The sequence below is a fragment of the Pseudopodoces humilis genome, chromosome 6 (genome assembly GCF_049639895.1).
Source record: "Pseudopodoces humilis isolate 2021_Gansu_Grassland_sample_001 chromosome 6, ASM4963989v1, whole genome shotgun sequence".
In the NCBI taxonomy this organism is placed as follows: domain Eukaryota; kingdom Metazoa; phylum Chordata; class Aves; order Passeriformes; family Paridae; genus Pseudopodoces; species Pseudopodoces humilis.
Genome location: NC_142205.1, coordinates 39084960 through 39111799, shown reverse-complemented (window position 1 = coordinate 39111799; position 26840 = coordinate 39084960). Strand labels below are relative to the sequence as shown.

At 37.2% G+C, this 26840-nt stretch overlaps 2 protein-coding genes across 7 annotated transcripts in view; one reads left to right on the top strand and one right to left on the bottom strand.

Moving 5' to 3' along the window:
- TMA16 (translation machinery associated 16 homolog) overlaps positions 1-1844 on the top strand; it is a 40631-nt gene extending 38787 nt beyond the window's left edge. Inside the window, exons 9-10 of the mRNA XM_088056986.1 lie at positions 188-230; positions 1601-1844. Of these exons, the coding sequence (XP_087913112.1) occupies positions 188-230; positions 1601-1775 (218 nt within the window). The 3' untranslated portion in view covers positions 1776-1844. The remainder of the gene's footprint in view (positions 1-187; positions 231-1600) is intronic.
- Positions 1845-6060: 4216 nt separating this feature from the next.
- Positions 6061-26840, bottom strand: part of MARCHF1 (membrane associated ring-CH-type finger 1) — a 226914-nt gene continuing 206134 nt past the window's right edge. For all 6 annotated transcript variants that reach the window (XM_088056926.1, XM_088056924.1, XM_088056929.1 and 3 more), the window contains 2 exons: positions 12380-12527; positions 6061-10181 (listed from right to left, as the gene is read on the bottom strand). In XM_088056926.1, coding sequence (XP_087913052.1) covers positions 9880-10181; positions 12380-12527 — 450 coding nt within the window. In that variant the 3' untranslated portion in view covers positions 6061-9879. The remainder of the gene's footprint in view (positions 10182-12379; positions 12528-26840) is intronic.

The following is a 26840-nucleotide window of genomic DNA, read 5'->3' as shown; positions in this document are numbered from 1 at the left end:
TATTATTATTTATTTTAATATTTGTATATATGTATGGCAGATTTCTTTTAGAGCAGTTTGGCTGCAATGGAAAGAAGATATGTAGCCATTTTGGTTAGAGGCCATTTAGCTCACATTTCTTCCTTTGAAATGAGACTCACTTGAATAATGTAACACATCTAATAGAATTTAATTTCTTTCCTATTAGAAATCCCAGACATTATGAACAGAAAGCATCTTAAATTTTTCAGGTAGGTTTTTTAGTACCACTCATAATCTGTTTTATCTGCAAAATACTGTTTCTGAAGTTAACCTGTTGTCTTTCTTCATAAAAAAAGTAACTTACGCAAAACTGCCAAGGAATTTGTCTTTTTGAAAAGCAGAGTAGGTATGGCACTGCTATTTTGGCATTTCTTAGCTGTTACAAGCTGAACACTTGTACCAGTTATTAACGAAAACATTGGAAGATTTAGATTCAACAGTTAGAATGCCATTTCTGTAACTTAAATAACCTTTTTCCTCAATATTCTCAGATATTTTACCTAAAATGATGACTTCAGCTGTTCACAGTAGTGTTGGTATGTGTGTATATACTAGTAGAAAATCTTAAATGAATTTACTACTTGCATCCAGTTAAAAGATCTGGGAGCTGTGAAACTTGCTGCTGGCTCATCTGGGCCAGCATGTTGATATGTCCTGGTAGTAGATGGAGTGAACATTTTTGCTGACAGCCTATCAAATGAAATACTTTAAAGAAAAAAAACAACTTAGGAATGCTTGTGTTGCAAGGATATATCACTGACTCGCAGGGATGATAGCCAGAAGCCATACTTACAGGATGTTGGAATAAAGCCAGAAATCCCAAATAAAAGGGACTGCTGTATATATAAATACGCAATTGACTTCTTGAACGGGGACATCAGATAGAAGTGTTGTTGTATTGCCTTCGTAAAGGAAAAACATATCTTATAATTGGCAAATACTGTCTTCGCCCTTGAGAAAAATTATCCATGAAGTGCACTTACTGTAATGAAGAAAGCATTCTATTAAGTGAGCACTGCATTTGATTTGTATTTGAAACAACCCTTTCTCCTTCATGGAGCCTTTTGAAATGATACATTCACCATGAGAATTAATGCTTACTAACCCTTGGTGCTCTCTTGAAGTCAGTCATACAACATGTTAACGTTTACCATAAATCATGAGGGAATTACATACATGTTATGTTGCATATGCAAATCAAGCATCCAGGTGAAGAAGCTCTCCTGACCTGTATTTCTGTTGCTTACCAGACTGCAGGTTGAATAAGACAAACCTAAAAGCAAGTGGCCAAAAGTAACTGAGGGTACAGTAAGTCTATGGGAATAAAGTGAAAAATGTATTTTTGTTTCAGAATATCACAACTGAAAGTATTTATTTCTTCACAGAGAAATTACAGCTTCAGTAGTGCATAAAATCAGGTGAAATCTTTGGTGCTTATTCATATCACAGGGGGACAGAGGATAACTGAGAAAAGCAGCCTCACTTGAGTTAGCATCTTCTGAGGAAATCAGAATTAACTCTGCCATGCCTTCCTTTCTATTGGTAATTGGTTTTCATTACTTATTTTTTTCTCTTTAAGAGAGTGGGATGGTGATCTGAGGAAACTGCCAAACATCAAAATGAAAAAGCTCTCAGTTAGGGATGCTGCCTTCAGTCACCTTGTGGTGACAGATGCAGAAGCAAAAGAAGACTTGAATGAAGAGGAAGATGTGGGCCCTGATGAGCAGCAGCCGATTCAAGAGCTGAAACAGTAAAGGGAATTGTTAGAAACCTATTTTAGTTTTCACTGGAAAAAAAAATAAAATTTAACTATATTTCTAAAATCTTTGTTAGTTGCTTTTTTATTATCTCTGTACATATGGTAAAGAGTAAACAATATTACTGGGTAAAGCTGTATATTACTGGATAAATTTTTTTTACTATAAATAAATACTTAAAATCTTAATTGTGTAAGTTTATGTCTTGAAATCCTGACTAGCTGAGTCCATTTTCTGTCTAGATTCAGACTGGAAAACTTTGTGGTCAGAAATCCTTACCTTTTTGTGGTAATTGCAATAACCTGTTAAACATGAGGAACTCTTCTCTTGTACCTTCTTTTCTTTGAGAATCTTTGTCAGGATCATAGAGAGCTGGAAATGCTTCAATAAAATACTGAGTATTTTATGTTTTGTCAAGGGAATTTGAAAGAGTTACTGTCCTCAGCAATCTGTACTGCAGATTTCAGATAAAAAGCCAATCAAAGTCCCCACAGCCCATTTTTAAATATATCTTAGTCTGTATTTTTTCTCTAACCCTTCTGTGGAAAATTGAATTGAAGCCACTCACGACTTTTCAATAGCAGGCTTGCTTTATGAAGCAACTCTTAGATGCTTTTAAATGTGTCTTTCAGGAAAGTTCTTAGCAGATTATTACTTTAAAAGCTGTAAAATGAATAAAAAGGGAAAAAGGGCAAGGGCAAAACGAGGGATAATTTCACAGCAGGCATTAAGTAGGACATCTCAGTGCGTATTAGAGTGTCTGGGCATGGAAGTCACAGTTCAGCTGAACTGTCTACACATGGCAGTAGTCACAGCTCAGATGCCTGTTAATTATGTGGAAATAATTATTCCTGGTGAATGATCTTTCTAGCACATGATCCCTTCTTACTTCTGTGTGCTAAACAATCAAGTCTTTGTCACAGTAAATAGTTATGTAGGTTTCCCAGATTTCTTTTACAGACATCCAAGTGTGTATTTTCATAGCTGTGCAGCAAGACTTACTGATGAGTGTAAGTTTGTTAATGTGTATATTAAATTCTTCCCTCTTTACAGATAGGCTTGTGCTACCCTTTAATGTTATAGGAAACCAGTCTCTTTAGTTTATATAGAACTAACAGCTGTCCTCCTTAAATGATTCTAAAGAAGAAACCTGAATAACTTTTACAGATCTGGAGCATGGGTGGGTAATGTAGTTCATTTTCAGGTGCCTGCAAGTCTTAAACCTGGGTAGAAGTCTTTGCCTGTGACTCCAGACATACCTCCAGGCCATCACATCACTGCTTTATGTTTGTGTTTGAGAGATCAGTGTGCTGAAGTTCATGGCAGATGTTTGGTAGTTTTATATCTTCGTTAAATTGTGCTGTGTGGTGGAATGTATCCTGTTTTGATTTATAAAACTTGAGGTGTTAAACTGTGGTAGAAGCTGAGCCAGGGTAACTGGATTGAACTAAACTTGTGTATGTGGTTGTTTCAGTGCTTTGACAGATCCTGCATTTGGAAGTTCATTTTGAATTTCTGCTTGTATACGAAGTCTGATGTTTGAGATTGCAAGTAAAAACATTGAGTCACTTTCCCATGACACTGTGTAAAATATGGAAGGAAAATGAGCAGGTAACTCGATAACTGGAAGCTGTTATAGTAATTACAGTATATTAGGCTGACATCCTGGTGAGTGCTTCAAAAGATTGTCATGCAAAGTTATGAAGAATGAGATATTCTGTATTCTTCTCAGCAGAAAAAAGTTCTCTGCTTAAGGAACCTTCCAGGTTAGTTTTCCAGTAAAGGACAATAAAATGCTTACAGTACAGTTAGGTCAAATTGGCTTGTTTGATCAGTCTCAGCATGATACAATGCATACATTATCTTTCTATCTTTTAGCTCTTCCAAGAGCAACAATTCATTATAGTCAATTTCCAGACTTCCGCAAAAGAAGCAAGTTTCATGAAGGTAAGAGACACTTGCTAATGAGGTTTTGTGATTTATGCTCTGCAGTTTAAGCTGTTGTCTTAAAATCACCTGACAAAGTCCTGTGTAGAGTTCCTCTTATGAAACTGAACATAAGCTATTGGTAAGACACCATAATGGTCCTGGTAATCAAGTTACCTAAGCCTTGACTGCTTGATTTCAAATACTGTCCAATTTTATTAAAATGGAGGGTTTAATATGTAACTAGTTACCTGTTACAAAGGAAAAATAGAACTAATCAAGTTATTAGACTAAAATGACAGCATTAGTTTAAAAACAGAATTTCTACATAGTAAATTTAGCAATAACAATATTGCTGAATAAAAATGGAAGCATCCAACTAATGCCAGCTCTTATTCAAGTTCACACAATTAATGAAGACAGTGCCATGCTGATTTGAAAACTGATAAAGTGATGATGCCCATTGCTAAGATATGAAGTGTTTAAAAAAATCTTATCTATACTTTTTAATTAAATATTCTTTTTCCCCAGCTCTCAAAATTTGGTAGCAAACCTAGAGATAAATTGGCACTTCTTCATTAAAGCTTTTGCCTGAATTTCTAGACTGACTTTTTTTTCTGAATTCTGCCACTTTGCATTTCACTTCTATGCTTTTTGTGAGCCATTATTAAAGTTTGTTGATCTTGTTGTTTACCATATTCCCAGGTATGTGCATACACAGATGTAATGATCCATGTTTCATTATAGAATTACCTCCTCAAATTATTAGTGATTTACTTAACACACTTAAAAATTACTGTGACCTATCTTCTTTGGTTTTTATTTGGAATAGTGCTGATTACTGTATTTTCATATATATTATCTTCTATATGTTAAAAAAAAATAAAAAATAAAGTCCTGTGGTTCAGCTAGTATCAGTTACAGGTATCTGCAAAGAGCAAAAGGGCAAGTTTGTCCCAGGGTCTGTGTTCTCCAGCAGACTGGAATCATTCTGTTCTCAATCAAGGTTATTTTTTTGAGCTCTGTGTCATAGGTAGCAGAAATGTGGTACACCAGTGTTTTTGGCAAGTTCTTTGACAATTTTTTTGACTTCTAGGAAAGTTCATTCTGCTTCACAAAGCAGAACAGCCTTAATATTTTATTGGCTGGGATGTGTGTATACAGACATCAAACTAAACAGAAATGTGCTTTGTGTTCTAACAGTACCCTTCATGAAGAGATTCAAATTCTTGTGTGGAAAGCAAAAAGGCTTAGGGACCCATACCTCTGCTCTCTTAATTATGAAACCAAATTTGGCTCCACCTTTCCACATGCTAATAAATGGAAATTAATATAGCTTTACTACTGTAACTTCTTTCGTGATGCTATTTCTTCTGTATCTTGCAGGGATTTGTGAATCCATTTGCATTTTACATAGTGAGCTAGTTAGGGAAGCTTTAAGAACATGAACAAGTGGCTAGCCTTGGATGTACAGAATGAAATTTGTTAGAACATTACTTCTGTGTTTTGAACACACATTCTTACCAATCATCAGCCATGTGATAACTTATTCCAGCTAGAATTGTGGCATTTTGAAGCTTAGCCCACTCTCTCCCCAGCTGACCATCTAGAACAATACAGGGTAGGTGGATCTGTACAAAACTAAATCTGGACTTTGGTTGGAACACTCTGTTTTTGTCAAGGTAAAATATTTTCTTTGGTTTTACACTTCACAAAATGCACAGGCTTTTTTTTTTTTTTTATAATGCAAACATGCAATGTTCCTTTTCATTTTAAAAAATGTCTTTAGGGTTTTCAAAAAGGAGAAATACTCACCAAGTCACAGTATAAAATAATACAAAAAGGAACATGATCCATGCTGACAATCTGAGCTGGAATTAGCTTTAAAGTATGTAACTGTCCAGTCCATATTTAAAGCTTTTATGTGTTGGACATTCCAAAATCCACTGTAACAGTTTGTACCAAGGTACTGCTTTCCTTAGGAAGCTTTCATCTTACCTTGCTGGAGCCAAAACCCAGTGCTACTTGTCTATTATTCTGTGGATGCAAAACCACTTCCTTTCTAGGCTTCCTTATAGGGTTGAAGCCTGCAAGTTAAGCAACTATAAGTCCTTTCAAGTGTCTTTGTACTATGAGGTAGTTTCCTGAGCATTCTGCCAAGATGGGGTAAAAGCCCCTTGCAGCTTAGCAGGTTTATCAGTATTAAGTAAGCAGCTGAATATATTCACCTTTCTTGCAAGGGTGTGGTCTTGCCAATTCATGTTCAGCATGTGACACTCTAGGTAACAAGGTGACAAATGTAGAATACTGCAGTACTTTGAGTAATTTGTTTAATACAAATACATTTTTTCACAACATTAAGCAGATACATTATTTTTGTTTCCCTAACCTTCTGTCTTCCAATACACATTCACCCACAAAAACATACACTTTTTCTTTTGCAAAAGAGAGGGAGTTAAACAAATAACACAAACTTGTAGTTCCGAATATTATATACAGTAAAATATTTTCATCAGAATGTAAGTTTCATTGCATTATTGGAAATTATAAACTGTTTGTTCTGGAGACGGGGAATTATTTTTTCTACACAACAAAAATAAACACTACTGTCAGAGCAGTGTGTGAATGGCACAGTTGGACTAGTCAAGAATCTTTGTAATGCTACTGATAGTCAAAAGTAGTATGTTTATGCCAGTTTGAAATAAGGTTTATAATGCTTGTAACTTAAAAACAGGAAAAGAAATATGCATGTTCACAGGAGTGAATACAGGAGTATATTTTTTAAACTTCCAGCTCTGACCTGCACCAAATTACTTCTACCTACCTTTATTAAAACTTGGTTTAAACAAGACTGCAGATTAAGCTGTTCTTGCTAATGGCAGCTCAGAGCCAGGTTCTGCCCTTGTGGGTTTAGCCAGGCCAAATTCCACTGACAGCATATTTGCCAGAGCTGCACTGTGGCTACACAGGACTTTGATACGGTTCTTTATTTGAGATAGCATCTTCATTAAAAAGTCTTTAGACTTCATCTTAAAACCTTCAGTATACTGTTGTTTAGTTTATTTGTTGTTTTTTCAGGATAGAATACTGTGGTTAATAAATTAATACAGAAAATTGTACTTTGTGTGGGAATGAAAAAGTATTGGTTGATAAGCATCTGTCTAGTTTCTCTATCCGTGTACTTTCCTTATTACTGAAGACCAGAATCCAAGGCATGGTGGTATGAATAGCTCCTTGCCCTCTTGAAGAGGTTGTACCCTGCTTCAGAAACAAATTCCAATCCTGCATGAAATCCCTGAAAGCTCTAGAAAATCCAATGCATCTAAGAAGAGAAAGGGATGCACAGGCTAACACTGTAATGCTTTAAAAGGTTAAAGGCTGCTTCAAGCCAGCCAAAATCTCTCTTGCTGGTGACTTGTCTCATTGTCCATCTCAGCAGACAGTGTTCAATTTTGCTCCTTTTCCTGCTGTCCACATTCAGTATTTCCAAGGGAGAGGAGGAATTTCAACTGAAGTCTTTCTGCTTTCTTTTATTTAACTGTAAACTCAGTTGCATATATAGTTACTTGAGTGCCAGAACAGTGTTTGAAGGCATTGGTATAAAAATTTTCACGTTGTTTTTTCTGTTGCTGACTCTTCAGTGTGTTTTTAAAAAAATGTAAAATGCTACAGTTCTGCTTTCAGAATCTTCGGGTATTTTCTTCTTTGAGGTGAATTTTATACTTGTTCAAGAAAAAAACCCCAATGTGAATTACTTTCCAGTAAGCTGACAAAATACAGGATAAAGTACTTTCAGTGGGGCCATGGTGCTACCACAGTCAAAGAAGAAGCTGGCTAAAGAAGCAGGGTTACTTTCACTTAGTAAGAAACTATTATTTCAGAAAGCTCTTAATTTATCCTTCATAATAATGTTCATTGTCAATAAATTTTGCTGATTCCACAGGTTTACTGTAAACATCCTTCCAAACATTCAGATGCAGTTAGTAATTTTAAGTGGCAGCTATCATGAGATTTACCTTTTAATGGGTAGCTTTTTGAAAACCATGCCATTGCAGACTATTTTAAGCCTGTGCAGTTACAAACATTCCTTAGCTGTGTCATCATGCTCTGAAGACCTTCTGCTCCTCCACAATTTTAAATGGAAAAATGATTTGGTTTCTCTTGTATGTTACTTCAATTAAGAAGCTGCTACAATTGGAAGTTGCAGTTGTATAGTTGGGAAATTATTTTATATAAAAAGTGTGTGCCATTACATGAAAAACTTCAACGTTAATCCGACTCACCTCGAGTAACTTACAGCAAATATTGATATGTATTGAGGACCCATTCAAGCACCAATATTTTGTGTCCTGTCTAGCCAGATAACAATCACTTAGTCACAGCCAAATTACAAGAGCAATTCCAATACAAAAGAGTATAATGATCTGATTAAAGACACATTTCTTGCTACCACTGCTACTTCTAGTATTCCCTGAGCCTTAAGCCAGTAAACATTCACAAAGGAATACCTAGTATATAAATTCCAATACATCTTAGGCACAGCAGCCTGGATATTTGCAAGAATGGGATGATTCTCTTACTTCACTGTAAATATTTGAGTGTATAAAGAGAAAATTTACTGGCAGAAACTTCAAGGCTTCTGTAGAACTCTAGTTGACATGTAAGTGTGGCACATACCTCTCCTTTAAGTGAATCTCTACTCTCCTGTCCTCATTATCTGATTCTTTATTTGCCTTTTTTGCTTTTCTTCCTTTACTAAATACAAGATTAAAAAAAGAACTTTCAACTTCTTTTTAAAATACACATTATGTTCAGGCCCCAGACTTGTCCACACCAGTACATAACTACTCTGAGTCAATACTTGCTCTTGTGTCCTTGTAGTAAACACCACAGTTTTGCAAAGTGAATCACAAATTTGGTTCTTTATATATAATTCACCCTGTTGGACACAGTATTATATCTACATTCATTTATCTATTGCACCTTTTAATGCTATTCACACTTCGTTTTTATATGCCAGTGCTCAAAACACGAAATTAACGACTGTTGAATCTCTAACACCTTAAGTTTACCTGTACAGAAGGAAACAATTGATTTTTTTTTTTCCAGTCAGGAAGATAAAAACTAGCTTTTTAGAACAAGGAGATAAAAACTAACTTTTTCTTAAGATATGTAGGTAGGCATGTTCTCTTACATCTACCTTTCTGTATCATGAATCTTAAAAAATAAAACCAAAAGTAGCTTCCATCTTCAGTATGTGTCATCCTTTTTCAGACCTTTGATAATAGACAATTTACTTCTGTGTAATTCTGCAGTAAACTGTTTGTTTTTTTTTCTTTTTTTCGTTTACAATTCTGCCTTAATAATTTGTGTATCCAATTTATTCCTAATTTCCTCCTATAAAGTAAAATACACAGCGGAGCTGCTCTTCTAAATGTATATCTACATATTCTCTCCTTCCTGTACTTCTCTGACATTTAACAAAACTGTCTGTAGCTTACAGAGACATGAGTTTATTCTGGTTGGAACTGCTTGCTTTTCAAAAATCCAGCCATACTTAAAAACATCTGGTTCAAATATCCGTAGTTGACACAGCTGCCCAAACACTCAGGCTCCGCTACAGTCACATGAAGGTGTTACTGTACGAGGCTTAGAGAGGGAGTGCTGAAATACAGCTCTCTGTACTTCTGTTAATGCCTATAACTTGGATTGGTACCCTTTGAAGCGTGTCTTTGAAAAGATAAATAGCAAATACAACTTTTAGTAGTAAACAGATGAAAGGTTTTGTGTCTTCTGTAAACAAAATCATCGTATCACTTCTGTTTCCTACTTTCCCAGCCAGCCCAGTTAGGAAAAAAAAGTACATAGTCACATTGGTTTGGCATTGTCTGTTAAACCTGTTCTCTATTGCACTTTCTACACTTCCACTTTCACTACACTTGCTGACTAGCTGCAAAACTACGTCACGAACGGTCACATTCCATACAGTAACAAGTTGCTTTGCTGGATCCATTTTCCTTGTACGGTTTTGGTTTTTGTATGGGGTATTTTTTTGTTGTTTGGTTGGGGTCTTTTTTAACTGAAAAAATGCACAGTCATTTCTACTTTCTTGTAGCATTTGTAGTGTAGCAAACACTACGGCTTACTCTGCAAGGAAGAAGCAATGCTGTCCGTGTCAAACTGGCATGACCTCCGACGTCGCCTCTTCTGCCGCCGGCTGAGAGTTTGTACCTGTCTGTGCTACTGGCACCACCACCGCGTCCTTCACCTCCGAGGGCTGAGTGCACGGAGAGCTTTTCTCCTCCAGTCTTTTGATGGTGTCTGGGCAGTTCTGAACAAAGATCACTCTGTTGTAGGCTTTCAGCCTGCGCCACAGCTGGACGTAAACCTTGCACTGCACATACATGAAGACCAGGCCTCCTGTGAATCCAATGGCCACCACAACGAGTTTTGTCCAAAATGGCCATTCGAGAACACCTTTGAAATAGAAAGTTTATGTTATACATTGAATATCAAGCACTGAGTTTCAGTAATGTATATTGAAAAGAAGTCACTTGCTAAGAATGCTCAGGTACGTACACGCTATTGGAGCAGTTGTGGCTCTAGAAAATAGACAGGGTTTCCTATTCCATGGGCTGGCCAAGAAACTGCCCATGGAATAGGAAACTGCTTCCCATTTTTAACTGATTTGACCACCATTTGGTCAAATAAAAAACTAAACACCACTCTCAAAAGCTTTCTTTCAGGATTTCTTCCGCCTAACGTTAAAGATAGTCTGCTGCTGCTTCTGTGGCAATGTAGGAAGCATATTTTTTCATTCACTGGTATGGGACAGAAAGTTTTCTATCTTTCATTTTTTTTTCAGGATTGCCATATTTTCAGACTTGAGCTTTACCAGGAGAAAGAAAGGTCAGGTGAACCTAGACCTGTTTCTTCAAGTAGAATAAACTTATGTTAAACTTGATTCCCAACCACTATAAGTAGGGAATCAAGATACCATTGAATATTTTAAATATATTTTAAATTGGTTTTCCTATTAACTAGTGTCAAGTTTAGCAATTACAGGGTTTGTATCATATACTTCCCTAATGAGAAAAAAAAACCCAACCCTTTAAATAATTTGAGACATCCATTTAAAATGGGATTTTTAAACTCAGAATATTACGAGTAATAAACATAATACTAATATTTTTCATGGCTTTCAATTTTTCTCCTTCTCAAAATACATTTATAAAGTGTTTTTTCTCCAGTGCTTAGTCTTTGTCTTGGCAATTCCCATTTAAAGAGAGAAAACAGAGAAGAAAGCAAACTACCTATATGTCTGTCTTATTCCCCACAAATACTTATTTGCTTTTGTAAAAGTACTCTAGCCTGCAACAAGCAAATTTTGGGGCAAAAGCTCCTTCTTCACACTTACTTCTGTATATTGTAAGTAGCTCCAGGGAATCTCTTTGTCCATTTTTTAGAGTAAAGAATCAGCCATTACATTTGGCAAATACTGAATGCTAAATGATATGCCAATGCATATGAAATCATAAATAATTTTTGAGCCTACCAGGAATAATTAACATGATTCTTTTGCATTGTGTCTAACAACAAAAATCCCTGTTAGCTGTTTTGTTATGTAAATTCAGCTAATCTACAGAAATAGCTTCTCCCTTGTAATGAGCAGGGTGATGTAGTTGTAGTCATAAATAGAAGTTCAAAGCCATTCCTAGTCCTGTCCTCTGGGCCAGGTTTTTGAGATAAAAGACAAGGTTACCCATTTTGAAAGAATGCAAAACAAGACTTTGTAGTGTGTATTCATCTGTGACTTACTGAGGCTTGCTGCTTGTTTCCTTCTCTAAGGCAAGAAAGGCAAGCATCAGGAGTATCATCAAATATTTATCTAACTAGCAAATCACAAAGCTCCACCTGTTTTGTTTTCCATGTTAACTTTGGAATATAACACTAACCTAGAGACCTTTGTTCCTCTAGGGTGCTTAAAATAAATTCAGATCAAAACTCAAAAGTAGTTACATTTAGGATATGTTTATATTTTCCACATACACCAAGTGTGGCTCCTAGTGACATTAAGCATACATTTTGTTACACGTGGCCAGTTGGATTTTCAGTATCTCTGCAGATGCAGACTCCATGACTTCTCTGTTTCAGGGCTAACCAATAAATACAGCTGGAACATGGACATTCACAGTGAAATTCTATTTGAAAGGACACAGGAATGGCTTTCCATGCTACTCAAGTCTCACAAGTCTCTTAGCAGTTCGTATTAGGAAGGTTACTAATGAAGAGGCTCTATCGTACCTTACTTCCTATCAAGGTTCAAGTGATTAATATAAATAAATTACTATTTAAGGATCTGAACTTGCACTGAGCTGTTTGAACTTGACTCATCTTTTCGCCTGAGCTTTAGAATTACCTAGATAATGGGAGATTAACCCAGGAAGAACCAGCAGGCTAGTTAAGCTGTTGTAATGATTACACAAAGTGGAGTTCTCTCTGCTGGGGCATAAAGTAAGATTTTCAAACTGACACATTCAGAACTTCTGCACTAAAGCCTTTGGTGAAGCCATGTGAGCTGTTATTTAAGAACAGAGTGTGACTGGTTACAGAGCTGCCTTTCAAAGCCTGGCACCGCATTATCAGCAGCACTGAAGAAGGTAAAAGATACTTACCATTATCATTGCCTTGTTTAATTTCTTCAGCAGTTCTGTCAATTAAAACATACAATGACCAAACAACACAGGTAATTGCAATTATATGGAATGTGACTGAACACACAATTTTTCTCCTCTCACTTGTTGTCATCTGTAATTTCTCCCACTGAAATAAAAAAAATAAAAAAAAAAAAAAATTAAAAAAATCTGACTTGTAAAATTATACATTAAACTGATTAGGCCATTGTGGCTCTTCCTACCAAAAACACAAGCAGTAATAAAATTAACAAATCCTTTAGTTTTAGTAATGTGCATTACAGGAGGGTGTGCATTGTCCCTGTAAAATTCACCATGATCTCATTTTCACAGATTCAGAGGAATGAAGAACACTGTTCTGTCTGCTTGTGAATGATATCTTAAGTAATTTCATTACAGTACAGCCTTAACATGTTAATAGGTAAAAAGATTAATATTTACTCTAAATCTGCATTTCTGGTGGTGAGAGAAAAAAAAGCTCAAACATTTGTCTGTAATATGTATTAAAATTATAGGAATGCAGTTATGTAACAGTCTTCCCATAGAATAAAAGCATAGAAAATGCAACTGCATTGAGGATTAAATTCAATAAACTCGAAAAGATGATTACATGGAAATGACCATATATAATAGCAGGCAAATAGCCTCATTAATGCAAGGAGGATCTTCCAGGCACGTGTTTGTGAATTACAGTGCTAAATCCCGGCTTAAGTTAAGGCTATTTTAAGATGAAATAGGCTATTCTCTGCAATTGAACAATGCAGCCCTTGAGGCGATTTTTTGTAATCTCACGTGTGACATGGGTTTTTCTTCCAGCACTTCTTCAAAACAAAACGCTTCTCTCCTAAAACATTTGCCTTTGAAAACAGATGAAAGAACAGGGCACTTAAAAGCAAAAAGCCTCAGTTGTGATGGATAATCACGGAGTCAGTCCTGGCATCTGAGGAAGGAAAGCCGTACAAAACAGGAGCTGCGAGTGCCACCTCCCTGTGGTCCTGTGAACATTGGGCTGAGCTGCACTCAGCTCGGTGCCACAGCACTGCTGCCACCTGCTACGGCTAGGACAGCAACCCTGGCCACTGCAGAGCACTGCCATGCTGCACATTTACTGCCAAGCTGAGAGTTTGCCTTGGTTTTCCTTGTTTAGGTTTTTGGATTGTTCTGGTTTTATTAGCTGTTTTCACTATTTTGGGATGATTTTTTAAAATTTTCTTTCCAGGAAATAAGAAATTTTTCTAAATTCCTTAAGGCTAGGGCTGGGGATGCCATCCAAGCTAGATGTTTAGCCTTTAACCTGAACCAACATAACCATTCTGCTTTGAATACTCTTTGCTGTCATGTTGCATTTTGAAGGGGCACAGCCGCAGTAAAACCTGAGATGGGACACTGCCATGTCACCAAGGGGAATAACTCTCAGAAATACTTCTTCCTGCTTGTAGAGCAGGACATACCAAGCCAAACAAACTTCAGTCTTTGATGGCAGTTAAATCTTGCATGTTTTAGAGCTGTTGCCTCAAAACACAATCCCTACAACATTTTTTAGCCCTTTTCAAAATTCTATGAATCATAGAATAATTTTGTGTTGGAAGAGACCTTAAGGGTCATCCAGTCCAACCCCCCTGCAATGAGCAGGCACATCTGCAATTACACCAGCTTGCTTAGAGCCTCATCTAACCTGACCATGTTTCCCATGATGGGGCACTTGCCACTTCCCTGGGCAATCTGTTCCACTGTATCACCATTCTCATCATAAGAAATTTCTTCTCAGTGTAGTCTAGATACACCTAGATATATCTTTGTTTTGTTTTGGTTTTGTTGTTTGGTTTTCTTTTGTTTAAAATCATTATCCCTTGTACTACTACTGTAAGAAGCCCTGCTAAAAAGTTTGCTCCATCCTTCTTACAGGCCCCATTTAGGTACTGGATGGCTGCAATAAGGTCTTGGAGACTTATTTTCTCCAGGCTGAGCAACCCTAGCTGCCAGCTTTTCCTCATAGTAGAGGTGCCTCAGCCCTCTGATCATTTTTTGTGGCCTCTTCTGGACTCTCTCCAACATGACCTGGGTGGGCACCAGAGCTGGATGAAGCATTCCTGGTGGGGTCTCTCTAGAATCACTTCTCCCACGCTTCACAAAGCATAGATAACAGTTTAGCAAAATGTAAGTACTTCCTGAGTAATATATAAAGAGTCAGAGTCATTGTCTTATTAATTAGCTGAGACCTCATTTCAGTTTCTGATACATCTACTTTTAAGTGAAAACTAAGCTTACTTGCTGGGTTTTGTATGGCATTCCAGAAAAATGGGAGATTAAAAAAAAAAAGAAAAAAAGAAAAAAAAAAAGTTTTATTTTGGTTTTAAGTAATAAAACCCCAAAAGTTTATATTCATTATAGTTCATGTAGATAATATTCAGTGGTCAGGCCAGAGAGTATGTGGCATTATCACAGTCTTATATCATTACAGTCACCAGGTTACACAACCTCTGACCTAGAGACTTCCATTCTTTTTGCAGTGAAAATTCAATTCAAGTCTTGTAACAGACTTTCTTTCCTATGAAAGAAACCTCGTCTTTTTCCAGATAGAAGAAAGGGTTTTACCTCAACCCTTCACTTACCTGTGGATGCTTTGTTAGAGATCAACATAGAACACAATGAAGAATGATTTGTTCTTAAACAGATTTTGTCTGTTATCTCAGCTTTAATGTTACACCATTTGATCTGTTGGAGAGCAGACTCTACAGAATTTTCACTGTCATGTATACATGCAGTCTCTTTACAACCATTTTACTCTCTAACACCCTCAAAAGCCTCAGTGCAGATCTGAATGCCCAGTCAAAGACAAATGCTGGTCCCATTAGTCTAAATGTAAACATTTTGTAGGTGGAAAAAACCCAGACAAAATCAACCAACCCAGAGGCAGGATAGGTAAATACAGGTTCAAGCTCACAGAATTCTGCTGAGATTTACAAGAGAGGAAGGAGAGGAAGCCAGCAGAAATTGGCTGAAGCAGGCCCTTCTGCTAACATCCCGTGATCAAATCCAGCCAGACGGCAAGCCAAGGCCTACTGGGCTCTGCTTCCTCCAGCTGGCCCCTTTTCCTCTCCCACAAGCCAGCCTCCTTGCCTTGCCTGTCTGTCTATTCTATCCACACACACGTTACCACACCAGACAGAAGGTGGCTGCTGAGACACTGGGAGAGGTCACCAGGGTATGCCAGGGGGATTACGGGACTGGAAGACTGTGCAGAATATCTCATACTCCCAGTTTGAGATACAGGAAAGGAATGAGGTCCAAGAAGAGACTCTGTTTGTCACAGACAGATACCTGGGAACATTTTACAGCTCTCAGTGTGCCCCAAAGCTGCTCTTTTGTTTTGCCCTGCCCTTGCTGCAATCACAGCTCTCTCAGCTATGGTGATGGGGGGCTGAACTCAGAAGGGAAAACGCAGTTAAACTTTGTGCTGTCCTTCTGGTGATCCCAATGGTAGCTGACATAACTTCCCCATCCTATTCATATATTTTAGACTGGCTGAACAGAGAGTACTTTGTGAATACACTCATGCTCTACTAGATGAGTGATGTTAGTAGATGAGCCAGCAATTTATGTTGTCCTGGAGCAGAAAAGTGCAATTTCCTATTTTAGGATTTTTGCAATAGGCTTATATCAAAAAATTAACTGTTAGCTTTAGGACAGACTTGCTTGGACAAAAGCACAGTTATGTGAAATAAAAATTTCTTGAAAATCTGTAACAAAGGATGAGACAACAATATACTGAGCAATGAAAGCATCAGGCCCTTTTACTTGTGCTTTGTAGTCCAGGACTTGATACATCCTAAACTTGTGTGGGGAAGTTTGGCAGGCGCTACCTTTTATGTCACACAGCACATGAATGCCTCCTTAACCTCTGATAAATTCATCCCTGCTGTGTTTTGAAGCTCCTGCAGTTTTCATGGCTTTCCACATTCATAATAGCAAGATAAAAATAAATTGTGTCATGTTTTATTATCCTGATCAGTGATCACCAAGAAAATACAGCAATCATGTTGATGATACTGTGACATGCCATGGATAGAATACCAGATGCTACTGAGAACAGAAAAACAGCACAAAATTAAGTACACAGATGCAATTTTCCTTGGAAATTTAGATGTTAATGCTCCAAAGGTGCACAAGAGAATGTAACAAGAGAAATAAATGGAAGACTACAGCCAGAGGAGACATTTATAATGACTTGCAAATTACTGAGTCACTAAATTAATAGAAGAACCTGTAGCTTTTGCATAGCCCCCTACAAAACACCCCTTCACTGTTGTACATCCAATTGTCACACCCACAGATTCTGTAATCCTGGCAGCAATACAAACACAGACTGGAAATCATCACAGGTGCAGATGGTTTAATGTCCTGCAAATGCAAGCAAACGCATGAGTATCATAGTGCTTCACAGAACAGGTGTGCTAGAATACTTTGTAACATCTAACCAGAACCAAAAGACCTTTTACACAAGTCGCCAAACAAATCCCAAGCGTAACAATATGTGTCCCCAGCAGAAAGCTTGGAATATTCCCAGCCCCCTTTTTATTTTCTGAATAAGCTTTCCGAAGATGTTGCTTGCACTGTGCTCTGAAAACCACTGGAGGGTGGTAGGAGACTGCCTGACTCACAGGTTCCTACCAAGAATGGAAAGAAGCTGGATTGTGAATGTGATCAGAAACACTCGTCCCACCCCAACCACTTACAGCTGCTTTACTACCAGAGAAATTTGGAATAATCTTTAAAGTGGCAGCTGTAAAACTGTACCCTGTTCTAAATTTCTACTCCACGTTTTGCTTTTGTTTCCTAAAGACAATTTCACTCAGAAACTTCAAGAGTGGTTACTGATTTCAAATCCCAAATTACAAAATGTAGTCATGAGTCTTCTGAGGAAGTAAAACAAAATTAAAACAAACAAACAAACCCTAAAACATACAGGGAACTTTAAGTCCTATGTAGCCAGCCACTTCCCTTTCCTGTAATGTAGTTTGAGAAAATGTCTCATATTTAAAGGACAAAAATCTGTCTCCCTGCATGTCACTTCTAATAAAAGCTTGATTAATCAATATGTGATGAATAATTATGGATATTTTCTTTAGTATCTTCTGAAAATACTCCTTGTGAGTGTGGGGATGCTGCTTCATATCCTACATTCCAACACGGCCTGTCTGCTTCACAGAAGCAAATCTGCAATTTTAATTCCCTCCCATCCATTACGCTTTCTGCAGAGTGGTTTCATGATGGCCCAATGCAGAACCGAAAGCTTCACGCTGCTCGCACAAAAGCTGTCTCCAGCAACACCTCACAGTGGCACTCAGAAAACTCTGCTGCCTGGGTTTCTTTTCTCCACCTTCACATTGTAGATTTGCTGCCTGCCTGCTCCCATCCTCCACTTCGTGTCCACGTGCTGCCTCCTGTTCATGCTAATATTCTGTCACACTGGCTACAGATTTTTTGTCTACACAGATGTCCTGAGGCAACTGCAGTTCTACTGCAGGTTTGCAGATTCACACCTCTACAGCTGAAGGTCTCCCTCCTGCAGGGGCTCAGCACTGAGGATGCCAAATATTGAAGGTGAAGTTTATGGGCTGCTTTGCAACATGTGATGACTGCCTGGACTTTTTAACTCCTGGGTATTTTCAGGAACCCTGTTTTAAAAATTGCATGTAAGGAGGTCTGACAGGGGAATCTGGTATAAGTGGGACATTGCTAATATTAAATATTTTTGGTGACTTTTTTCTCCCCATCCATCATTTAGCAGAAAAAATGACTATGTATATAATGTAAATAACACCCACAGCTGGAAGGATTTCTGCTCTCGCCTAGAGCCAAAGGCATGATGCAACATTTTCTGAATTCATTCTATAGTCTGAAGAAATACTTTCAGCCAACATATATCTTAAAGTAATTATGCCCGCAAAATAAAGGCTAAAATTACTTACTAGAGGCTGCTGCAGAAACTGCACTCTGCACACAGACTAAAAAACACACAGAAAAAGATCCTTCTTATCTGAAACTCAACCCAAAGGATTTAGCCAGCACTTTTGAAAAAGAACTGGTGCGGTGCATGCTGAAGTGAGCTGAGCAGTGAAGACGTGTCAACAGTCTGAACGTGTAGCTCAGAGTTATTTATATTAGGGAGGGTTTTCTGGTCACTTGTTGCAGTACTAATTGGCTCAGGCTCCACAGTGAGCTGTTCACTGCTATCAACCTACCAGCTGGAGGAAAGCAGCTGCCACGGTAGTTTGTGGAATGGAATTTGTGCAGTGAGTGGAAGAGGAAGAAATAATAGTAATAAAGGACAACAGGGCTCCACTCATGTTGGGAGAATAAAACAGCCTTGCAGAAATCTGAAGTGTTCACAAGAGATGAGACTTCAAACGTTGTTATTTGAATAAAAGCATTCTGGGCCTCTCTGTGCCATCTAAACAACATGTGGTTACAGCCTGTACCGTGGGGACTGTGATTTACAGGACTAGGAGTGTGTCCCGACATTCTGCTCCAACGTGAGAAGTGCCCCTCAGACAGTCCAACAGAATGAGCCAGGTCTGATGGCTGACAAGGCAAGGGCCATGAAAACACCTACACTGTGTTCTCTTCCCCAAACACATCCAGAGAGAAGGAAGAACTGAACAGGTTTACAGAAAATCCAGAAAACATATATGTCATTGCCTTTTTTCAAAAGATGTATCCCAGAGAATAAACTCTTGTAAGGATCAAAAATAGAAGGCCATAATTGGACCCCTGCTATGTTAAGTGCTGAACAGGAAAACAAAATTAATTTTTAAAATCCCATGTCACCTGGTGGATCATATGGCTCTATCTATACACAGCCTTACCTTGATCCAGCTATCTCATTAGATGTTCTAATACAGATCATTGTCTGGCAAACCTGTCTGAAGTTTGCCCAAAATCTATTTCTGTCCCTAGGAGATACTAAACAAACCTGACTGGAATTCAAAACAATGCCTTTGGTGTATTTAAAACACCTATTAAAAATTTTAAACTGAATCAGAAGTGTGTGCATTTCTAAAGAGAAACATACTTTAATTCACTTTTGTGTGATATGCATAGCTAGAGTAATAAAAGAAATACATAATGAAAAATCTCACTTGATAAACACCTTATCATCTGCGAAGAACTAATAATTTGGTTTTATCATAACCAAGATGGCACATTATTTCTTTTTTAAGTGATAATTAAAGCAGCTGGACTTAAGTGATATAATCAGTATGCACTCTTCACAAGCTTATGCAATTTTTAGCTGTGTATGACATCAATTAACAAACCCTTAAAAAACGTAAAAGAGAAGTGTAGAAATTAAGAAGTGTAAAAATTAAGCAATTCAAGAATATAATTTCTAAAATGAAGTAGCTGTTTTTGCAGTATGAAAGTGGTATTGAGAATACTTGTCATTTACCAACTAAAAGAACTTCAGTACCTGCATCCTAATCATCCCAACACAGACTAACAAAAAAAACCCCCAAAAAAGCCAAAAACCAAACCAAAACCAAAACGAACAAACAAGAAAAACCACCTATGCTATGGAAATACAGGACCTCGTGTCCCTCTCATCCAGTGCTCTGCCTCAGATAGAGGCCAACAACAGATGCTTTGCAGAGATGTGCAAGAAACCCTGTGGCAAGTAATTATAGCACAATCCCTCCATATTGGGAACCTCTTTCTAGCTCCCATCTGCAAGGAATTGCTTCACATCAATATATAGAATTCAGAAGTACTCGACAAAGTGTTACTTTCCAAGTGTCTCCTTTGAACGCTGAAAAAACATTAACCAATCTTTTGTTCCACAGAGCCTTCAGTGCTATCATGAACTCCTCTTTCACAGTAACTTTTTCTTTTCTTGCCTTGTAAGAGCTTTAAGAAAAAAATCATTATCTCCAAGCAGAGTACACTTCACCTACCTTATCTAAAAAATAATCCTGACAGAGAAACTGCAGGTACAACATTAAACCACTGATCAGGAGTGAACTACCACCATAATGTAAACCTATGGGGAATACCTGGTACTAAGAACAAGAGGCACACATCTAGAGCTCTAGGAAATATTTACGTCAGGTGCCTGGGCACATGCCTTTATTACTCAAAAAACAAAAAAGAAGCTGCATGTTGGTAACCCATAAAGAAACAGGGATAAAGGGGGTAGAATCTATGTCTCCAATAACTTTTATCACAGTTAGTCAAGAACAGAAACAGATGCTACTGTTGTCTGCTCTCCCTACAGTATTTCTATGATAATTCTATCAAAAGGATCTAGTTTGTCACTTTTGTTCTCTTTGCAGTTGTCGACTCCTGCCTCTGTCTACTCTGTATTTCCAAAAGAGCAGCATATCTAATTGAAGGCATGATATCTGCTCCTGTCACTAAGTAGAAAATACCTTGAAATCACAGTCCAGTTTTCAAACAACAAGTTAGACACATTCACACACAAAGAAAACGCTAAAAAAAAAAAAAAAAATTAGCCAGTTGAACTGCCATACCACGAGAGCACAGACCATAATTTTGCTGCAAGACCAGTTATGCTGAGATTTCTTTTTCTGACCAAAGCAGGTAGGGCTGCTGCATTTTGTGGTTTGTGTTCTATAGGCAATATAAAAGCGGCCATGACATAGGCTCAGCGCTAGATTTGAGATGGATTCTGCTCGGGTCAAAGCAACCACAAGTCCTTTCTCACTACAGCTGCCATAGCAAACCATCTCCCAACAGACTGTGCTGAAGCCTCTGCCTTTGAATACCAAGTAGGGTGGGTTCCCTTTGCACATCTGAGTGTTTATTGTGTGATGGACAAGGACAGAAGGCTCCAATAGAATGGCAGGAATTTGAAATGGAGAGAAATTAGAAAAACTGATACAGCAACATGCTGGAGACCAACATCCTATTACATAGTTTTGTATGCCTCTCCACTCCCTGTAGTTCTTCAGTTACGTCCAGTTGAAGGAAATCTTTCTGAAGATCTGTTGCTTTAGGCACCTAAAACAAGTTGTAGAATATGATCACAGTTTTGTTAGTCTTTACTTTAATCACCTTCTCTCCAGTATTTACCACAGTGCTTGATTTCCTCTATTTTAAATTGTCCAGCCTGCTGAGAATCAGTTGAAATTGCTACAAGATGTGGTTTGGTTTAAATGTCTTTGTTTGTCAAAACCCTGGTATTTTTCAATACATTGTTGTTTAAACATACGTAGACATATCCTTTTTTTGCAGCTATATACACAGTATCTACACAGGTATGAATTGCCACATAACAAAGATTTTAAAAAGGAACTGATGCTTTTAATCTATAAATATGGCTTTAGGAAGACTACTGACTTCCCAGTGAATAGTTATAGTTGCCTTCTCTGTCTTTTAATTTCCCCACAAGAGAGATTCTTTTGATCCAATTAAAGAATAAAAAAATAGAAGAAAGCTGTGCTAAGGAAAGCTATAGTAATTAAAACAAAACTACAGCCTAGTGCTCTAGTAAAGACCTGAGGGAAGCTATTAATTCTGAAAAAAAAAGAGGAAATTTTAATTTTTTCCCTATAATTTTAGTAAAATGCTACAGGAATAAAATTGAATTAACAAAAAACACCAAACCTGAGTAAAGTAAAGGTTATCCCATTTGGTCGTAATTTATAACCATAACCATATTACTTGAATTTCAGTGTTCAAAAGAACTATGTTAAAGAAAAGCCATTTTTAGCATGCATTCCACCAACAAGCAAGCATCAACCTGGGAACAGATCATTCTCACATCAATAGGTCCAAGGCAAAATAAATTTGAGGCAAATAACAACTGTAAAATTGTATGTGTTAATTATGTGACAGGTAATTATCTACATTAATCAGATCATGAATAGCAGCCCTCTCCCATGGGAGCTGGTAAAGTTCCTAACTTCAAAATTAAATGGTAAAAATGGCATTTTTAAAAAACTCCATGAATAACAATGACTGGTTTAGGTCAATGCTTGGGTTGATTATGCTCTTTTAATTTCATATTACTAGCTATACATTTTGTGTCAGCATTCCTTTTACAGATTCTTTGTTTGTAAAGCCAGAGAGTCTCTTAATTATTTTCAATGCTTCAGCTTCCCAGTTCTTCCTTAGTTGTAACTATTGACGAGGTCAAGCTCTAAAACAGAACACCGAGAGGGCTGAAACAAAAAAAAAATGAAAAGGAGACCCCAAGTTCTTAAAAATTAGAGAGAGGCTGATGAACTGCAGGATGGAGTAGGGCTCTCTAACTAAAACGGGAATTGAATCTTTTGATGCAAATTGCATCTGTAAAACAGCTCAGACCAAACTGTTTATTTCAGCCTCAGAAAGCACAGAAGATCTGTACCTCCCAGAGCTCATGTTCATGGGTCTGTGCAATAGTGGATAACACTACTAATACCCAGGGCTGAACAATCTCTCAAATTCCCTTTGTTTTTGTAAATGCTACTGAGCAGCAGAAGTAGCCAATTTGGTTACTAGCATTTAATTAGAAGAGGACACAGTTTTCATTTAGTTTTCTGGTATAATATTTTTCACTGCCTCTTTAAAGAATGCAAGTTCAAAGCAGTGACCATACAAACATCCTGCTCTACCTCCAGGAAGGATGCTGCAAATGGGGGTGTCCCAGCAAAGCATCACACTAAGATGGCTTTTAACAAGTCTAAGGGTATGTTATGATGGTTTCAAGGTAAGAGGTACAAGAATCTTTTGCCAGAAGTCCATGGGAACTGGAACAGCTGTGTGAATAAAGCTGTGTTCTGCATGGAAGAGAAAAACATATGGAGATGGCACCACCATAAGAATTTTGCCACCATAAGCAAGCTATGTTCTAGTGTTGTTCTTGTGGCAGAAAATGCAAGACAGCAGTATTCTGTGAAGTACAGCACCCTGTCTATACACAGATAAATTATCAGTAATGCTCTACTATCCCCAAAAATTAAGAATACAACTGTCTGAACAAAGTAGTCCCTTGCATCCCTGAGGCATCACAATAGGATATAAATGCCAAAGAATCATTTTTACTTTACAAGCTTTAATATACACGTTGTCCCCTGAGCCCAAAGTTATTTGCTATAATGACATGATAGCCAATGAGAAAGTAATAGCTTTGTGCCTTTGTGCATACTGGTGAAGTGTCTGACCCCACATATTGCAGGCAATTATTTGAGGCTACTGATGTTTTGAGACAGTTTACTGGAAGAAAGATAACACTGGAGTAGGTTGCCTTGACGACACTATGTAGCTGCACCAGAAATCAAACAAAAATGCAGGAGGTCTTTCTATGTTGAGGACTGCAAAATATTTATCAAATTGGGTCAAAAGAGAACTAGTCCCACAGCAAGTCCTATGCAGTATTTGATATCACTTATCATCAGCATTATTAGAAAACTGATGACAAAGCCAGGTGGTTCATACCTCACACCACAGGGCAGTAAGAATTGAAAGCAAGCAGTATGGTAATGACTGCTCAAAAGTTTGGGCTTTTTTCCTCTCAGACTCTTCTGGTCACGCCTGGATCTGAGAGTTTTCTCTGGCAGAAGTAGTTTCAAATGGTGAGTACTTCTGATTTCATAGAGGTGTATCAAAGAAAATTCTCTGCAGGTTCTATGACTTTTGTCAGTGATCACCACACTCTTAAAAAAGAAATGTAAATATGAATTACCAAGCTACCATCGAGTCAAAAGTAAAAAACACCTTTAACATATTTTGCCATCACTGAATGTTTCAGGCATGCTATGACATTTATTTTTTTTTATATCAGCATATAAGTAAATACAGAATACAAGAGGGGTAAGATATATAGGGTTAGAAGATATATGCACACACTCAAAACAAATAAGATCAAGTTTTTTTCATTATCAGCATTTGCTTAGCTTCTGTTTAACAGAAACATATCACTCTGTACTAAAAGAACATTCCCAGTCCTCTATTTTTTAGAAGGCAGTAATTCAGATGTCCTTTCTATCAGAAAGAAAATTAACCTTAACTGGTACCTAATGCTTCTGTAAACAAAAAAAAAAGACTTGTTCTTCTTTAATGACCAAGAGCAACCACATGGTAACAATGTGCAATATTGTTTATGACTTACATAAATAAGACTTTATTTGCAAATCATTTCAAAAGTAGAATTGAGAGAAAATAGACATCTCTGACAGCACACAATAGTCTATTGGGATGATGCATCAAAGCAAGACATCTCATCAGATACTAGATGCCTTAAATAGATATCAAAATTTAAATATGAAAAGTATTTTGTAGTATAGCAAGACACTGTTGAGAATCTCCATTTAAACACATTTTTGTGTTTAAAGCTCCTTTTAATTTGACACTTTAATCCATTTCATACTCGCTGCATTTTCATTCAATTCCCATTTCTACTAGTCCTCAAATACCACATTCAAGAGATATGAAATGCAGGTGTTAATATCTAGGATTGCATCATTTTTAAAGAAGCAATGTTTTTCTCATGTTTAAGCTATTACCTGAGAGAGCTCAATAAGGAATTCACACAAGCTCCTTACCACTTTCTAATTTCTTCTCTGATAAAGTCAGCTTTTAAATTCTGCATCATGGATTGTGGATGCTGGGAGGCAAAGCTGCAAATGCAACTGTATTATTTATAATGACCAACAAATGCGACAGAGACCATGAGAAATAAACCAAAAACACTAAGCATTGCTTAATATTTAATCTCTATATTTATCTTGAGCTGAGTAATTAGACCTGTCCAAATATATGAAACACTTGCAATGTCTGTTGATCAATGCTTAAAAGGATTACCTCGATGCAAAGACTCAGTAAAACGATTAAACCTAATTTTATTTGATGCCTGGTGCTTTCAGGGATTCTCTAATTAAATAACTGTTGTCACAAACTTATTGATTTAATAGTGATTATCTTAATTTATGTTAACTTAGTATGTTCTACATTGTCACTTATGCGTGCTAATAGATATGGCATGATATTCCAAAATGATTGTGCTATAAAACCTTAGACTTTGACAAAAAATCTGCTATGATACATTAAGGATGCATGAAAGGCTGAGACATAAATAAAGATGGTAATTCATTATTGAATTAAATAGTTTGTTTTATATTTAAATCATGCTTTTGTGATTCTGCAAAATGCAAAACTACAGCTTCCTGTAATTAAGTTTGGTAGTCTGTATTTTTTTTCCCTTCAGGAGACTGGCAGTAGGAATTTTACAAAGACATTATGATAAAATTCATAATGGAACAATGCACAGTCAGGGACCAAACTTCAGAATCTCTTATATTGAGCGATGACAAAGATTAAAAATCAAAAAATCAGAACTGGTTAAGAGACATGACCCTTCCACTTGTAGAAAGTCACTTCAAAGCCAGGTCCAAGGGAAATTGCATCACCTGGAGCTGGACAGAAACTTTAATGTAAGGGGAAATTATTTCCTTTGTTTTTTTAATAAATTCGTTTCTTATGAAATTGAATAGGCACTCCTCTCTTGAAACAAAGTATGTGGTCTTCTCTGTAGGAAGCATGGAAAATAAACCTGTTTTCAGAATTCCTCAAAGCTATTAGCAAAATTAATGGCTTTTTTTGGGTCAATTTCGCTGTTCCAGTCGGCATCCAACAAAGTTGACAAGAATTACATTGTTTTCAGCTATAGCTGCTCATAATGTCTCTGCCATCATGCCAAGAGAATTCCAGAAGTGTGGAAAATTTTATTCATTGCTGACAGGCCAGAATTAGTGCTGGGGACTGAAGGCTCTTGAGGTCTAGTACAGAACCAAGCTTTAGCAAAACCCAAAGCTTTTAAGGTCTGGAAATTTCAGAGTCAGAAGTGTTTTTCAGATCCTGCATCAAGGGGACAGGATTGTGGAGAGCTTCAGTGTTAGGAGCTGCCTGTCCCACCATACTTTGGTCTCTGATAACCACCCTTTGTGCTAGTCTTTTGAAAACATGGACTCCCAGGGAATGCCCCAAAACTGAGATTCTGGGCTTCATAAAAGCTGACAAGAAATTCGACAGTTTCATTGGGACTTTACACTTCTGCAGAATATAAAAGTTTTGACAAAAAAAATCCCCAAAACCAAAAAACAAACAACCCCCAAAACATCAACCAAACAAACAACAATAAAAAACCAAACAAAAAAAAACCAAAAAACCCAAAAAAACCCCACAAAAACCAAAACAGTTGCAGTGATTTTTATAAAGGATATTTGGATGGAAATTTACCAGTCAGCTCTACTCATATGGCAGGTCTCATGATCACTCTTTCCTCCCTTACCTTGGCTTTGCTACAGCTGTCAACTGGTGTTTCATAAATTTGTGAACAATGGTGATGATAGTGCTCACACTTAGTAAGGATCACATTTTTAATTAAATGTAACACTTGAAGAGTGTCACAGTTGAATGCTATAAATGCCAAAGGACAACTAAT